The sequence below is a fragment of the Chelonia mydas genome, chromosome 2 (genome assembly GCF_015237465.2).
Source record: "Chelonia mydas isolate rCheMyd1 chromosome 2, rCheMyd1.pri.v2, whole genome shotgun sequence".
NCBI classification, from domain to species: Eukaryota; Metazoa; Chordata; order Testudines; family Cheloniidae; genus Chelonia; species Chelonia mydas.
In genome coordinates this window covers 151,196,816-151,211,720 of record NC_057850.1, presented here as the reverse complement: position 1 = coordinate 151,211,720, position 14,905 = coordinate 151,196,816, and the positions used below count along the sequence as shown (strand labels likewise).

General features: G+C 44.0%; 1 protein-coding gene across 4 annotated transcripts in view; it reads left to right on the top strand.

The window, feature by feature from the left end:
• The window catches only part of TGFBR1 (transforming growth factor beta receptor 1), an 83,530-nt gene that overhangs the window by 31,995 nt on the left and 36,630 nt on the right, over positions 1-14,905 (top strand). For all 4 annotated transcript variants that reach the window (XM_043540349.1, XM_037889853.2, XM_043540350.1 and 1 more), the window contains exon 4: positions 10,189-10,419. In XM_043540349.1, the coding sequence (XP_043396284.1) occupies positions 10,189-10,419 (231 nt within the window). The remainder of the gene's footprint in view (positions 1-10,188; positions 10,420-14,905) is intronic.

Below are 14,905 nucleotides of genomic sequence, written 5' to 3'. Positions count from 1 at the left end.
GGTCTGGTCAGATTGGGAAGTCCAAGCCATCTTTAATTCTCCTTGTCTGGAATGGAAAATTGGATTGAGATTACCAAAAGATTTTCCATGAAATGGGGGAGGCCAGGAAAGGTTTGGCCAACTTGGAACTTACTACCAGATGAGCTGCAGCCAAGACTTAAGGAGCTATGAAATAAGTGTCATAGATCACAGTGGAAGGCAACTACATGGATGTGGAATTGGGCCAGCCAGAGGACTTTGGTAAATAAGACTGGATATCTTCATTTTCTACCTTATTTGTAAGCCACAGATGCGGGGGGGGGGGCGCGTCTCAGGAGAGGAGAAGACAATGTAAAATAGTGCAAAATCCCCATTATTTGAATTGAAACAATCTTTGATGGGAAAACTCCCTGGGAGGCTTTTTGCCTCAGTTCAACATCATAGCTCAAACCAGTGCCTGGGAGAACTAACCAAAAAGGAGGTTTCTAGCAGCCAGCTCCGATGGTGCTGCAGAACTTCTTCCAGAAAAGAGGCTGAGTTATCCAGATCTAGTACTAACCCTTGATATGCAGTTTGGAGCCAGCCATCAATCGGAAATGGCCAGTTCACAGCAAAGAGCTAAAAGAAGAGGGAAAAGTGACACCTCCTGAACTGGCAGAGGACCCACAAACTTGTGTTCCTGTCATATCCAGATGCAATGAGGACTTCCAGGATAAATGGACAGTGGATCAGCTTATAGATGTTCAGCTGGAATTGGACTTGCAGATAAAGATAAGTGAAAGGAGGCCAGAATCATTCCACAGCTGTGGAATTTTCCATGGAACTCAAATCTTGTTCCTTGCGTCAGTGTAGCAGAAGCAGCCACTAGTGAGGAAGATGGAAGCTAATTGCTAGGAGCCTATAAGTACTGCTCTATACTCCGTATGACTGAAAAGGAGATTCTAAGTTTTGGTTCATTTCATTTTTGAACAATTACAAAAAAGTGATAAATTTGGTTTGAAAAACAAGGGAAATTGACAATAATTAAAGGAGACCATTTAGGTAAGAGTGGGGGGATGAGCGAGGGGAGTTACTGTGAAATACTTTGGCCATAAAAAGATTGTTGTAAATAGAATATGGGCAGATAGTCACCAGTGAAAGCTTCTCACCTAGTTTGGAAGATGGGGGGGAATATCAAGAGGAAGGGGCAAAGCTTTGAGGTACAAGGATCAGCCTCACAGATCATCTTTAGTTCTAGGCAGTTTAACAACAATAATGGGAGTTTGGCTATCAGTATGTAATAGAATCAGTGAAATGCACTGGGATAGTGGTCTAGCCTAATAAGTTATTAGGCCATACTCACTCAAAAGCCTAGGAAATAAGAGATCAAAACCACCACCAAATTGGTCTCTGCCAAGGCAGTGACTGGGGAATGTGCAGGGGTCCAAAGATGTTGGGTGGGGAAAGGACAGGGAAAGGGATTGGGTTTAAAAATTTGAAGCCTCTGTAGTTAAGATAATGGATGAGCTAATAATCTGTATGCATTTTAATGACTAGTAAATGCCAGGAAAAGTCTTGAAAATCCAATCTATGAAAATTCCCTTTACAGATGTGATCCAGGTGAAGCAAATAATTTGTAGCCAATTGGTTTGCAGTGATCAAATTGTCCTGCTTCCAGGGACAGAAACTATGACCAGCTACCTGGTGTAGTAGCTTTCTAACAAAGGAAAGATAGAATGAAGACCTGTTTTTGAGACCCAGATTCTCAAGGAAATCTTAGCAGCTGAAGTACTTGTGGTTGTGAAGTCTGGACCCTCTACTACTTGCTGAATGGTTTCTGACAAGCTGCAAATAGTGAAGAAGGAGCTATGGTTACAAAACATGAACGAGTGGCTGTAGTAACTGCTGGCATAGAAGAAAACTATAAAGGGGAAAGGAATAAAACTGAGCTCTCAGAATTACTTTTGGATTAGTTCTTGCACAGTGCTGCACGTTTAAATGAGGAACAACAGAACAGTCTTAAACAGAAAATCTTAAGAATCAGGACTTGTTCTCCCAGTCCAACAATGAGGCTGTAATGCACTGGTCCAGCACCAGATTGATAGTGGATGGAACCACATCATTTTATCAGGGGCAAAGAGGGAAGAGGCATTACAGGCCACTTAAGAAATATATCAGGAAGGCATAATTGAGCCTTCACCCAGTCCTTGGGCCTCACTCATAGTTCTAGTTAAGAAAAAAAAAGATAGCACCAGATTAAGTAGGCAATAGAAAATTAAATGAAGTCACTTTAAAGGATTCTTATCCATCCACTCATGAACAAACGATACCCTGGATGCTGTAGCATGTTCAATTTGTTTTTCCACACTGGATCTTAAAAGTATGTATTGGCAAGTGCAGATGGATCCAAAAGACGGAGGGAAAAACTGCTTTCACAGCAGGACAAGGCCTGTGGCAGTATAAAGTTGTGGGTTTCACCATAAGCAATACTCCTACCACATTTGAGAGGGTATTAGATGGCATTCCTCTCTCATCCTGTTTTGTTATATCTAGATGATATGCTGGTGCAAGCTAAAATCTTTTGACAAAAACAGATATATTTACCAAGGACCTGTGATTTAGCCTACAGCTTTGTATCTAAAACTGAATCCAAAGAGATGTAAATTGTTTCAAAAAGTTCGTTGGGCGCACAATCAGTAAAGTGGGGGAATTTCCACTGACAAAGAAAATTGAGGCTATGCAGAACAGGCCAAGTCTCCAGACAATCACAGAGGTACAGACAGACCAGACATCCCTGCAATTGCTTTTCAGATTCAGGAATCATGAAGGGGCTCTTTGGCAAAACTATAGTGCTATGATTTCAGTCACACACAGGTCTGGACTCTAGCATGGTAATGCTGATGTCTTGTTTGGTTGATTACAAATGGTGCCCCAAGCAGTATGGCAAGGAATTGGCTTTTCAAGGGATGTGTATGCTCAGGAGGAGACGAATTAAAGGCTTCCCGAAGAGAGAATTCCGATATTGGAATAGTATGTGATTGGAAAATCATTTGGCACATGCAGCCACTGTGGACTATAGTATCCCCTCAGAATGCCACAGTGAAAGCTTTCAGGTCCAGTGTGACAGCTTTGAGCTTAAAGATGAGATGGTGTTTGGGGGGAGGGAGAAGCCAGTGGGTGATGGATACAGGTATTAGCTAGTTGTACCAAATACATTGAAGAAGGAAGTTCTGAGGTTGTCATGACTCTAAAACTGCTGAAGAAAAGCTCTGGGTAAGCTTGAAATCTGGTGTCTTTCAGTAACAGAAGTTGGTCCAATAAAAGATACTAACTCACTCCCCTTCGGTCAGTTCTATCCTGGGACCAAAATACCAGCACTGCCAACATCTAAAACTGCTGGACCTTTTGGGGTTGCAAAGACCGTAGCCAAACTAAGAATGCTTTTATTTGGTAAAATGCAGGCAGGATGCAGAAAATTGTGTGTGGGGAGATGAGATTCATGCGTTCTAAAGAAGGATCCTCCTAAGACCGAGAGAGCCTCTCTGCACCAGTGGAATGCACTGCTGTTGGTAGACTGGTAGAGGCCCAACTATGTCTCAGGCAATCAATATTTGTTGGTGGCCATAGACTACTTCACAAAATAAAGCTTACCCAATAAAGAGCCAAGAGACTGTGAAAAGAAGCAGAAGTTCTAGTGAATGGATTCAAAGTTTCTCTTTTGGTCTGTGAGCAACTCACCTGAGAACCCAAATATGGTGAAGAATTCAGAGTGCTTCTCAAATCTGCTGTAACACTCCTTAGGGATCCACAGTACCACTCTGGCACACCCACAATCTGCTGGAGTGTTGGAAAGGTTCAGTTGAACTTTGGGAGTTCAGCTGGCTAACTTTGTAGAACATCATCAAAGGGATTTGGGCCAGCATATCTCATTTCTTGTGATGGCTTATAGAACACCAGTCAATGACTACAAAGTGGACCCCAGCACTCCCCTGGCTCATACCAAAACATAAGATCTCCACAAACCTCTTGTATGGAATTGCTGAAGAGGAACAAAGAAATCTGGACTACACAGAAACCTTACAAACCAAAACTGAAAAAGCTAACACCTCTGTTAGGGGGGAAAAATGGGAGGATAGCCATTGATACAATAAAAAGATTCTATGAATAAGGTCATATGGAGAAACTTTTAAGAGGGGTTCATTCCATGATCCTAGAAGAAAGCATAGGAGACCAAAGTTGAATAAACCTTGGCGGTACCCTATTACAGTACTGACTGACTCAAACAAAGTGGTGTGTAGGATAGAGTCAGGTCCCAGGATTTAATCAGTGTTGTTCATAAGGACTATCTGAGAAGGTATCAAGATTAGGGATTTTCAGTGTAGATGTGTCCAGACCTGAGACTGTAGCTGTAGAAACTGAAGTTTGAAATGGAATGGCCAGTCTCCATCCCAGCTAACTGATTTCTCAGAAACAACACATTTGTCAGATCGGGCAGGGAGAGAAACTCGAGATCTGAGAGTAAAACCAATTTGGGCAGGTGATATGAAAAGTCCTGACAAATGCTATGTGTATAGTTAATCTTGTATCAGTTGTGTAAAAAAAATTTGTTTCTGAAATGGGTCATTCAGGATGTCACCATTTTGGACTCCATTGAGATGCTGGATGGAACTCACGGGGTGGGTGTGATGCAGGGATGGGGAGGGAAGAATTAACCCTAATTGATGCTGTTGGGCATAATAGCTATCAGTCAGGAGAAAGGTAAGAAGACAATCAAGCTCCTTTTGTGGAATAGATAGCTGAAACAATAGAAGCCACTATCCAAAACACAGGGCATGCAAGACCAATCAGAAACTGAGCTATGTGGGCAGAGGGGTTTTGCTGAGGATTGATTTGATTGCAGCTGTGTGTGAGAGAACCCACAAGAAACACATAAAAGAAACAAAGGCCCTGTATAAATTGGCAAGTTTCTGCGCAGTAAAGCAGCTTTCTGCACTGTAACTCCCAAGGTGTACACACTGCCAAGCCACATAGTGCGCAGAAACTGCGCACTTGTAGCATTGTTAAAAAACAAAACAAAAAAACCGACCCCAACAAGAGGTGTACAACTTTCTGCACCGGGGCTACTGCGCTTCAGTGCCAGTGTAGACACCATGGTCAATTACAGCGCTGCAGTTGGCCTCTGGGAGGTGTCCCACAATGCCTGTTCTTGCCTCTCTGGTCATCGGTTTAAACTCTACTGCCCTCAGGTCACCAACTGTCATCCCCACCCCGTAAATTCCTTTGGAATTTTGAAAGTCCCCTTCCTGTTTGCTCAGTGACGTAGTGCAGTGGTCTCAGCGCATCTTTCCAAGTGGCCATGCCTGCTACACGCGTCAGGCGATCCCCCACTTTGAGCTTTTGAGCCGCTGGACCTCATCAGCATTTGGGGAGAGGAGGCTATTCACTCCCAGCTGCGCTCCAGCTGTAGGAATTATGATACCTATGGACAGATTTCATGATAGAGAGGGGCCATGACTGGGACACACTGCAGTGCAGGGTCAAAGTGAAGGAGCTGCGGCATGCCTGTCACGAGGCATGGGAGGCAAACCACTGTTCCAGTGCTGTGCCCACGAGCTGCTGATTCTACAAAGAGCTGGACGCCGTACTCGGCGGCGACCCCACCTCCACTGCAAAGACCACTGTGGATACTTCGGTAGCTCATGTGCCAGTTGAAAGTGGACCGAGCCAGGAGGAGGAAATCTTGGACGAGGAGGGGAAGGGGGACCCAAAGGCAGAGGATGATTCAGAGGTCTGAGATGCGTGCAGCCAGGAGCTGTTTTATCCCGGAGGAGGCCAGCCAGTCACAGCTGTTGGATGTTCGTGAAGCGCAAACAGGGGAGGAGGTTCCTGGCAAGTGGATTTGACGTTGGGAATTGCTGAAGCGAGTTGGTGGGGGGAAGGAGGGTTGCAGAAAGCAGGCTCATCTCCCACCGCATGCCTACTCTGAGCAGCAGAACAGGTTGTTGATTGACTCCCTCACTCCACGGGAATCTGCCTCCGAGATCTCTAGGAAACTCTCATGGAGATACTGGGCAATCTGCTGCCGCAGGTTCTTCGGTAGAGCTGCTTTGTTTCTTGCCCCATTAACGGTAACTTTCCCATGCCACTGTGCTGTCACAGGGAAGAGGGGGACCATTGCTGCACACAGATGAGCCACGTAGGGACCAGAGCAGAAACTGCAGTTGTGGAGAACACCCTCCCTTGATTCCCTGCTCACCCTCAGCAACAAGATATCTTCCATAATGATCACATCCTGTGATCCACACACTGTGGAAAGTGTGGGGACAGGAATGATTATCGCCCCCCCCCCCCCGCCCCCTTACAGTGCTGGCTTTCCCCAAGAGCCACATGCCCAGTGTACAGCAGGGTCTGGGAAGAGTGATTTATTGTGCCCCTGCTGCTACTCACAATTTTGGAGGGCTTCTGGTTCATGTGTGCTTGCCTGGGGCCAGCCAGTTAGTGACAGGTGTGAGAGTTTTAAATCACTGAATCCATGTTCTCCGTGTTGCAGACAATACTGTTTCTGTAAAATGTTGCATTTAAACTTCACAGAGATGACCTTGCGAGCCCAGCCTCCCTCTTTATCAGTGGCTGAATGGCTGCGCAGAATGAGAAAGCGGCCAAGAAGATCTGAGGAGGACTTTCTGTGTGATGATATGATGTACTTTACCACTGAGAAATAGGAATTGAAGGAGTGGCTGGACAGCGAGAAGAGGGACCAAAAGGAGAACGTGACATGCCACAATGAAGCCACGGAGCGACTCTTAAACTTTATAGAGTGCCAAGCAGACATGCTCCTGACAATACTAGCTCTTCAAACCGAGCAGCTCTGCATCTGCCCTCCCCTGCAGCCAATGTTGCAAAATTCTTTCCCAGCGCGCTCTTATCAACCTCCTGGCTCCAGTCTATAGCTGCGGCATTCCACTCCTCCCCCATCACAATCCATCACTGAAGACTCGCACTACCCACTGCGCTCAACACCCATCCCTCTGCAGTTTGGCCCTGCTGAAGTACAGTACCCTCTGCATTGTACTCCAAAGGAGAAGGTTGGATATGATCCCTGGACATACACAAATCTTTAGCTGTCCTGGGACCCCTCCTCCTCCTGGGACCTTCCCTTCCCTCGTCCCCCTCTGCTGATTTTTTTTGTTTTGACTGACTGTCCTCCTGTTGTCTTTTAATAAAAGAATTGTGTTGGTTTGAAAGCAATCTTTGTTCTATTAATGGAAAGCAAAATGAGTCCTGCAAAGCAACATACAATTATGTTAAACCCACGTATTGCATCATGTGCACCAGTCTCCACCTAGCATTACAAGCACTGCACTCCTGAGTGCACTAACAAATATTAGTGGCTTTCAGCTTCAAATTCCTGCCTCAAGGCATCCCTGATCCTTATGGCCCCACACTGTGCCCTTCTAATAGCCCTGGTCTCTAGCTGTTCAAACTCCACCTCCCGGCGCTAAGCTTCTGCAGTCCAGCCCTGAGTGAAGCTTTCACCCTTCCCTTCACAATTATGGAGCATACAGCACTCGGCTATAAGCATAGAAATATTGTCATTGGGACACTGGACCTGGCCATAGAGGCAGCACCAGCTGGCCTTTAAATAGCCAAAAGCACACTCAACAGTCATTCTGCACTTGCTCAGCCTGTTGAACTGCTCCTTGCTGCTGTCAAGGTGACCCGTGTATGGCTTCATAAGCCATGCCATTAAGGGGTAGCCAGGGTCTCCCAGGATCACAATGGACATTTCGACTTCCCCCTACAATGCTCTTCTGTTACGGGAAGATAGTCCCAGCTTGCAGCTTCCTGAATAGGCCAATGTTCCGAAAGGTGTGCCTTTCCAAACCAGCCTGTGTTAATGTCCGTGAAGTGGCCGTGGTGATCCACAAGTGCCTGGAGAAGCACTGAGAAATACCCCTTGCAATTAATATACTCGGTGGCTAGGTGGTCTGGTGCCAAAATTGGAATATGCGTGCCATCTATCACCCCTCCACAGTTAGGGAAGCCCATTTGTGCAAAACCATCCATAATGTCATGCACATTGCCAAGAGTCACAGTCTTTCAGCGCAGGATGCAATTAATGGCCCTGCAGACTTCTATCAACATGAGTCCAACAGTCTACTTTCCCACTCCGAACTGGTTAGCAACCGATCAGTAGCAGTCTGGAGTAGCCAGCCTCCACAGTGCAATCGCCAACCGCTTCTCCAATGGTAGGGAAGCTCTCGTTCTCATGTTCTTGTACGGTAGGGCTGGGGCGAGCTCATCGCGCAGTCCCATGACTTTCCCATGTGGCTTTCCTCTGGAGTTCTGCAGCCACTACTAATCATCCCAGATGTGCATGATGATGTGATCCCACCACTCAGTGCTTGTTTCCCGAGCCCAAAAGTGGCATTCCACTGTGGTTAGCACCTCCATGAATGCTGCAAGCAATATCGTGTTGTAGCTACTACACGTGGCGAGATCAAAGTCTCACTCCTCTTGCCTTTGTAGTTTAAGGAATAACTCCACTGCCACTCGTGACGTGAAGTGTTGGTCAGAGCGAGCAGCAGACTGGTCAACAGTTCGGGATCCATTCCTACAGCCCAAAGAGGCAGGGCAAGCAATACAGAAACAGTTGAAAGATGGCTCCAAATGCAGATGGAAGCACAGGGATTGCTGGGATGTGAAGCAATGCATCACAGGGCATTGGGACATGACCCAGGATGCCCCGTGATTCCCTCCTCCTTTCCACAGCTCTTAACAGCAGAAGAGAAAGAGGTGCTCTGTGGGATAGCTGCCCAGAGTGCACCATTCTGAATAGCACTACAAGTGCTGCAAGTGTGAACATGCTACTGCGCAGGCAGCTGACAGTGTGAACACAACAGCGGTTTCCCCTATGTGCTCTGAGCGGTGCTGTAACTCTGCCAGTGTAGATGTGCCCAAAGAAGCCTTAGGCCATGTCTACGCTACCACCTGAGTGACATAAATTTTATTGGCATAAATGGTAGTGTGCATGGCACTGTATTGGTTGGAGAGCTTCTGCTGACATAGCTACCATTGCTCATTTGAGGTGGTTTTATTTCAATGGGAGAGCTCTCTCCTGTTGGCATAGAGCGGCTACACAAGCAATCTTACAGCGGCACAGGTGCATCAGTACAGCTTCATTTGTGTAGACGTGGCTTTGCAGCCGGAGAAACTCTGGTAGCATGATCCTGACAGAAACAAAAATAAAATGGAGAGAGCTTTTGGGTGAAGTGCTGGCTGGAAATAGATTTGGAACTGTGAGCGAAGCAAGTGTCTCTAGCTGTTGTATTCAGGGATATAAGACCTCCTGCATTCTTTGTAAATAAACAGGGTTGTGTGTTTAAAAAAACAACTGACCAATTATTAATTTCCCCCGCTAACCAAAACGACCTAGTAGGGCTTGAAAATGGGCTAACCAATTAAGTTGGCAAGGATACCAGTAATTACTTCCTTGTCTCAGAGGTGTCGAACTATTATCCCCATTTTACATATAGTGAAACCTAAGATTAAGTGACTTGTCCAAGGGCACACAGGAAAGTTGTGCTGGAGTGGGCTAGCACTCTAACCACTGTATTATCTTTGCTTGTAAATCAGTTTCTCAGTGTCTCTAACTTCTTTTTCTTCTCAGGACTTCTTTTTCTACTGTTTGTTTTGTGGTAGAGTGACTAGAAATAGAGCTTGATAGATGGTGTTTTTTGTTTTTCATAAAATCACTCTTAAATAATGCAATGGTATGTTTTTGATTTTTTTTCTTCATACATCCCTGCATATTTTTTTTTTTTTTTTTAAAACCACTGCAGAATGCCCTAGTGACTTCCTGGGTGGCTACATGTAATGTAGAATGCAATTAATGCATGAGTAGTTCAAAACTTTAAACTCAAAGGAAACTAATTTCACATTTTATTTGTTACAAATCCATATCTAGAATTTGATTTAATCATTTGGTACTTGTAATTGCTGGTATTTTCAAGGTTGCTAAACAAAAAAAATGTTTAGGAAGTCTGGTCTTAAAAGGATCGAACTCCTAATTTAGATTATGGATGAAGTAAGGTAAGGAGGACTGTTATTTATCTCTAGCTCTTAACTAATCAAGGCAAGCACTATATATCTGTTGCTTTATAAGCAACAAATCTTTTCAATTAATGGTTGAATGAGCTTAATCGCAATTTAAAAATTTTTACTTTTTAGGTCTGCCTTTACTTGTTCAAAGAACAATTGCAAGGACTATCATTCTTCAAGAAAGCATTGGGAAGGGTCGCTTTGGAGAAGTCTGGCGAGGGAAATGGAGAGGAGAAGAAGTTGCAGTGAAGATATTCTCTTCAAGAGAAGAACGCTCATGGTTTCGTGAGGCAGAAATTTATCAAACTGTTATGCTACGTCATGAAAATATTCTTGGATTTATAGCGGCAGACAATAAAGGTTAGTAAGCTTTTGATAACTTTTCACTTTTTATTGATTGTGTATGTACTCCTATTTCAAACTCTTCATAGGAATTGAAAACACAAATGCCACTTTCTGGACATTTCATGTTCTTTGATGCCTGTGGAAAGGTTGCTGCAAGTGTAATCGAGGATTACATGTGAGTTTTATTAAATCTGTTTTATTTAACTTTTTAATGACTGGTCATGTAATTTACCTCAAAAAAACAAAAAATCAACTGAGATCGCAAAACTAGGCAGCACATTATGTATAACTTGCACACAGACATTAAGCATTATATTTAAATTGAATGGTCTTGTCTAGTCAACTCAGTTTTTGCGTAGTTACTGAACCATTTCTGTAAATCTACTTGTCATATGGTCAATATGCATATTTCTGTGCTCTGACTTTCTGCTACATTCAAAACTCGTCTGTACAACAGCCAGGATTGCGTCAACAATTCACTGCACTCCCAGCAAGTTGTTTAGCCTCCGCTCCTCCTTATCTTGTGACAAGTTAAGCAATTACTCCCCCAAATAAGATTTACTCCTTTTTTTAATTCAATTTTACTACCACAGTTGCATTTGGAGACGTATGCTACTCCCAATTGAGCTCTGCTGTCCCTTTCCTTTGTTTAGTGTCATATGACTGTATCTGTAATTAAACTGTCAGCTCCTGTAACTTAAGTAAAAGTCACACCCTAAAAATTGACAAGGAAATTTTGGCTTTCAAGGGATGGGTAGCCGTCTATTTTGAGAATAGACCTGATCCAGATCTGATTTAGATTTTATTAAAGCATTACTAGATTTTTATTAAAGCATTACTAGAAGATTTTAACATTTAACTTCTCAGACTTGCAAAAACACCCAAGTCAAACAGTTCCTATCTTTTTCTTAGGAATAGATTTTTTTTTTTTTTTTTTTCCTGTGTTGATAGGCAATATCAATGTAGCATTTTCCATGGGTAGTTGTCATAAAAGTAGTCCAAAGCCCGATGCTAAATATATCAAATACTAAAATGTCCCTAACATGTCCTATCAAATTAGTTTCTCTAAGGAAAACTGAAGTGTACGAAGTTTGCTTAGAGTTCATCAATATGTTTTTCAGAACCTGCATTCAGTTTGTGAAACGTATCTGAAAGTTATTCACATAAAATTTGGAAGGGTAAAGAGACCATTGCAAGTGAGGGACCTCTCATAATAAGAGTACAAACCATTCAGAAGTATTTCGAGAGCTTCCATCTAATGGATAAAAGAAATAGAGAATTTAAAATAGTTTTAACTACGAGAACACATGCAAGTCCTGTGGTGGGGGATGAGGGGTGCAGGAATTGTAGAAGGAGAATATTAGTGTGCTTCAGACCAAGGTGGTCTGAACCTCCTTGATGACTAATTACATAGATTAACCTTCTTATCATTCTACCTTCTTGTGGTGATGTACTGCTAATGATGAAATATATATAAAAAAATATAACCTTGCAAATATTTTCTGTGATGTAAAAAATAGGTCCAAGGTCAATAAATCTAACCATTAATCACCCTTACTTTTTTCGAAATAAGCTTGTGCCTCTGATCGGAGATTTCATATAGCATGCATGAAACTCATGCTCCGCACTGTTGTATAGTGCTGTGCTTACTAACTGCCTTCAGTTCCTTCTAAATTGCCTCCACTTGAGACCGAGTCTTAGCAGTTGTCCATGTTGAGTTCTACCTCAGCTGTGCCCCCATAGCTCTAAAATAAACTACTAAGAAGTAGTAGTTCTAGCTGTAGTTTAAAATAATTTCTCCCCTTCTCAGAGCTTTGTTACTGGAAGGGCATGCCCAGTTCTGCCTATCGGATCGGGAGGCAATCCTGGTATGTGGTGATCACTCCTGGTGTATCTCTCGCTTCAGGGATCTTCAAGTTTCCAAAAAGTGCTTTTGGTCTGGCATGAAAATCTAGAGCCAGAAAAAACAGAGATCAAACTTTGGTTCCGCACGATGAAGAGCTTGCTGCACCCAGCCTCTGACCCCAGCCAGGGTACCCCCCCAAATACTGGTCTTCAAATAAGTCAGCTACCTCTACTGTCTCTAAGCTGCACTCCTCGAGGACATTTAAGAGGAAAACCCAAGACTCCTCTCATAAGACTTCCGTAGGCCATGTCCCAAGTTCTCCAGGTAGGAATCTGCCTCAAAGAAGTCAGAGTTGCTGATGACTCCAGCTACTTCAACACTCATTGGACTCTGACTTGGTACCCACGAGGCTGATGGTTCCTCAGGTACCCAGGGCACTGTTAAGCCTAAAGACTTCAAAATGTCATCCTCTGATAGGCCACCAGTACCGACCGAGGCATCACAAACAGCTCTATTGCTACTCACTCAGTACTGAAGAAGACCGCATGGGCTCCATCTGGACTCCACTCAGAGCATCGGAGACTCACGGTACCATCAGCTCCCTCAGCTACCATTACTTTGGCTCAAGCCATGAACATGATACTAACCACACTTTCAGTATCACAGGAGTTTCATTTTTCCCCAAGACCTATCTGCGTCCAAGCTCGAATCACCATTGCTCAGCTTCAGTGTTCTTTTGGCACCAATGACCTACAGATCCCTGGATGCCTGTCCAGTACTGACAGTTTTAGCTCAAGGTTCTTCCGGTGCTCCACCACTTCATCAGAATCCACTCTGAAGATCTTGACTCGGTCTCTCAAATATCTGTCCAAGACTCTCCTCTCCATCTCTGTAGAAGCTCTTTTCCAGAGATCTCTGAGGAAATTGAAATGACTTGTGAGAGATGTCCACAATCTTGCTGGTCTGAGCACTCATGGATGTCTTCACCCATGCCACTTGGCCATACTCAGACCCTTGGGTGACCTATCACCAATTCACTAGCGCCTCAAGCACTACCCATCTCAGACATAGGCAACCTCCATCACTCTCCCTATCTAGGAGACCAGAACCTCAGGAAGAGACCTTTTGAGGAACAGGAAGCTCGGGCTGATGAAAAGGTCTCTCCACCAGTCAACATGTCTTCTTCCTGCCTAGATGAAGCTGTTATGCCACCTCCACCATCCCTGGCTGATGTCCTGGAACCGCAAATTTTTATTTTCTCATCCCTCTCCTAACTTCTTGGTGATCAAGGTGGATAACAAATGTGGAAGGCAGCACCATACTAAATCTACGCTCTATGGTAAAGATCAGAAGCACCTCGACCTGTTGAATAGAAAATCATATTTGGCATCTACTTTACAATTTAGAATTGCCAACTACCAGGCACTGATTGCAAAGTACAACCAAACAGATTATACGGAGCTGAACTTCTTTATTGAGTGTCTTATAACTAGAACACAGAGCAGTTCTAGCCAGTTATTACAAAAGGCCAGCCGCTCACCAGAATATCTCTGCAGCCCTCTCAATACTGCTGCTTGTTCCATTTCTGTGGCCGTAGTTCTATATCATTTTAGTTAGTATAAAAAGAGTATGGTAGCACAGGACCATAGAATCATAGAATATCAGGGTTGGAAGGGACCTCAGGAGGTCATCTAGTCCAACCCCCTGCTCAAAGCAGGACCAATCCCCAATTTTTGCCCCAGATCCCTAAATGGCCCCCTCAAGGATTGAACTCACAGCCCTGGGTTTAGCAGGCCAATGCTCAAACCACTGAGCTATTTCTCGCACCCTCCTCCAGACTGAACACTGCTTGCAAGTCACCTATGTGGAATACACTCAAAGAAATAGAGGTTATTGGAGGTTCTTTGAGATGGGATGGTCCCTATCTGTATACCACTACCAACTCTTCTTCCCCTCTGCTTTGGACCATATTGCATTGCGGTAAGAGGAGGAATTGGAGAGGCGCATGAGCATGTACTATCCCTTACACCTGTGCATGTGTAGGTCAACAGACACTGCTTGGAAGAATTTCCAGACACAGGTGCATTGTACCCATGCGTACCTACATAGGGACCACACATCTCTAAGAACCTCCAGTTATAGTAAGTAATCTCTATTTACTCACCCTGTGCAGTAACTGTGGTTCTGCAAGATGTGTCCCTCTGTGGTGCTCCACTACCCAACCTTGTTCCAATCCACTTCAGAGTTCTCTGCTATGAAGCTTCGCAATAGAGAAGGAACTGAGGGCTGCTTGCCGCGTGCGCTATGTAACTGTGTGGCACACAAGACTAAGTAAGACGCATGCACGGGCCAAAGGGATGGTTCTGTGTGAAATCTCTGATCAAAGGCACAGGGGAAGCAAGCGCACCTAGAATGAAAATCTGTAAGGGGACATACCTGTAAGAACTACAGTTACTGCACAGGGTAAATAATCATTTCATATTCAGGTATGAAAGAATTTCAGAAGAAGCTTATGGAGACTGGGTGTTCCACCAAAACATCTATACAAAAAGTCAAGATTTCTTTTAGAGGTGTCCAGTCTGACAAAAAAAATATAAGCTCAAAATGTCATAGATGGTATTGTACCTTATTGAAGCTCAGATATGTTACTTCCTA